Raw genomic sequence first — 2,728 nt, 5'->3', positions numbered from 1 at the left:
GCATATTATTTCTACGTGAGCGTGTTTCAAGATCTAACAATCTCTCTTGTAAGTTTTCTTGAATTTGGATGCTTTGTCCGAGTACTTCTTTGATCTCAGCGACGTTCTCCTCTAATTCCGCAACTCGCTGCTCCGCTTCATCGATCCTCTCTGCCGTGACGTTTAGGTCCGTGACAAGCCCGTTCAGTTTTTGGTTGACTTCTTGTTTAAAATTGCTCAGCTCTTCTTTCACATCTCTCGCAAGAGAATCTCGGAAGGCAGTTAGTTCAGTTTTAATATCCACCCGGAAAGCTTTAATGTCCGCGTGTATCGCCGCAATGCTAGCTGACAGGTTATCAGCGGCGCCGTCCATCTCAGCCATTCCTTCTGTTATTTTTTCAGTCTTTTCAAGTTTCGATTGTTGTTTAATCCTAGCTTTTTTTGCTTTGTCCCCCTCCATATTATTTAAATCCAGTTTAAATTATAATATGTAATATAAAACGGAGGATTAACACCAGACCGTATGGGAGCACTCTCACTATGCTGCTACACGTGTCGACGCCATACCGGAAGCCATTTCATGCTGATTTTGAGTTATAACTGTCTCAATATCTAAATATCATTGCATTAAAACACTTTTCAAGCATTCGTTTCATAAAATTGGGATTTTAAATGCTAAAACCATAGAGATTAATTTTAAAATGACTATTTGGTCACTCTAAGTCATTGAGTGTAGTTAGTTCTGACAAAAAGGCCTTATATCAATGGTTTTCAGATGCAACTTGTTTGATATGTTGTCTAATGCAATAGCATAATTATTTTAGGGGTTACTATGTGAAGTGTCAAGCAAACTGCATGTGACAGTGACTCACCTGTGTGGCTTTATCACTCATACAGGATGCCTGGGGTTGGTACGGCTCTCGCGGCCACTGTCCAATTAGGTACTGCTCAGGCAGCTTGTCCAATGAGGGCGGCTGTCGACTGGCTGATGGAGCTTGTGAGAAAAGAAGAGGCGTTTTGGATTATGTAAGCAGTGGACAGTGATATGAGACATTACTGCACTGCAGTGACAGAGAGGAAGTTGGTGGGTGTCACTGGAAACTGATGAGCTTTTGCCTGCACTGTCATAATGGTACTGAAACAGAACAAGAACAGATTGTATTTATGATGGAATGGAAGTAACAGAAACTTGATGTTTACATTTTCTGACGAAAATTTGACTAGTGTTTGACCATGCAAAACATACTTGCTTACAGGCCTAATTCAAGTCTGATGATAGTCTGATCTTTAGATGTGGCTCAGGTCCCTCTGTCAGTGTAAATATAATAATAACTGTATTATGACATAAACATGCATTATTTCAATTTTATTATTTCATAGATTAATGTGAATGAGGGTGATATTGATAGCCGGTTCAAGAGTCTGTTTGGACAGCTTGCTGGGGCAGTGAGTATTACAGGATAATTATTCAAGTATACTATTTTTGTTCATTTTAATATTTATAAACCATATCCAATCTTTTTTTTTTCTCCACAAGGATGCTGAAATCTCAGCATTTGAGCTGCTAAATATCCTGAACAAAGTGATAACTAAACGTAAGCTCTTTGATACATATTATATTATATTATATTATATTATATTATATTATATATTTGTAAGCCACTGTATATGTAAATATATTAACTGAAATGAACTAATTGACTACAAATGAGTGTTCTCACATGAAAGTTACGCTCTGAGGACACACAAGGAGGAAATGAAACAAAGTGAAACAGCTCACAGTGAAACCCACATGCATGTACACACATGCACCAACAGCTGAAACTCAAAACAACTCGCTTGCATGCAGCCCACAGAGCGATTCCTGTGAGAGTTCGCTCTCTGCTCCAGCTCTGCAAACACAAATGTCAAAGCCTATGCAAAAGAGCCAACAAAACGGCACTGTCAGTTTACCCTCTGCTCATTGTTTTACATCATTGTACCGAAAGAACACAACTCAGCAAGTGACACGCAGCACGGCTGGTTACAGTACAGGTCTCAAACACTGAAGCAGTCTGAATGATAACCATCAACTCTGAAACATTTTCAGCCCAGTACACACACCTTTTCTCAATGCATTTGTTGGGGGACGGCTGCACTACATTCACTTGCAGATTGCAGCGAGGCAGCTGCAAGGTCTTTGTGTGAAGGAGAAGCGTTTCAAATGCAAATCTACACAAGCATCAGGCACTCCATGAGGACGGGAGATAGAGAGCTGTCCGACTTAATAGGTACAGCCGGCCTGGCCAGAACGGTTTAGACAATAGTTGTAGAATGAGACGTAAAAATGTGAATCACTGTCAAAAAGTTGTTTTTGAGATTCTTTGCTGAACTTGCACAATGAAACACTTGTGAACAATCGGTAACACAATGAAACGAGTAGATAAGACAATGGCCATGTTCAGAATGGAATACTAGCTTACTAACTCTAAATAGTGTGCAGTAGGTACTGTATAATTCCTACTTAGCATGTACTGTAAAACACAACGCCATTATAAATGTCTCCAAAAGCAGTGTGCTACATTGTTGTCACATGATGTTGCTTGTTTAATTCAGCAAGAGGTGTGGAGTTATGGTGCGTTGGAAAGATCGTATTTATGAGATCAATGCACATAAATGACACCACATTATTTTTAATTATCAGAAAACTTTCTTTAAGCTCTGAGTTTCCAAATTGGGGGCATGTCTGACATGTCAGACACAATGAATC

General features: G+C 39.4%; 1 protein-coding gene across 1 annotated transcript in view; it reads right to left on the bottom strand.

Annotated features, from left to right (window-relative positions):
* Nucleotides 1-1,223, bottom strand: part of LOC107756883 (glucocorticoid-induced transcript 1 protein-like) — a 9,558-nt gene extending 8,335 nt beyond the window's left edge. The window contains exons 1-3 of the mRNA XM_016574203.1: nt 1,212-1,223; nt 1,096-1,114; nt 852-973 (exon numbers count right to left, since the gene is read on the bottom strand). Of these exons, the coding sequence (XP_016429689.1) occupies nt 852-973; nt 1,096-1,114; nt 1,212-1,223 (153 nt within the window). The remainder of the gene's footprint in view (nt 1-851; nt 974-1,095; nt 1,115-1,211) is intronic.
* Nucleotides 1,224-2,728: the final 1,505 nt, after the last annotated feature.

This window comes from Sinocyclocheilus rhinocerous, unplaced genomic scaffold (genome assembly GCF_001515625.1).
Source record: "Sinocyclocheilus rhinocerous isolate Xijiao unplaced genomic scaffold, SAMN03320098_v1.1 scaffold1735, whole genome shotgun sequence".
NCBI lineage: Eukaryota > Metazoa > Chordata > Actinopteri > Cypriniformes > Cyprinidae > Sinocyclocheilus > Sinocyclocheilus rhinocerous.
The sequence above is the reverse complement of the archived record's forward strand: the minus strand, read 5'-3'. Positions and strand labels throughout refer to the sequence as shown.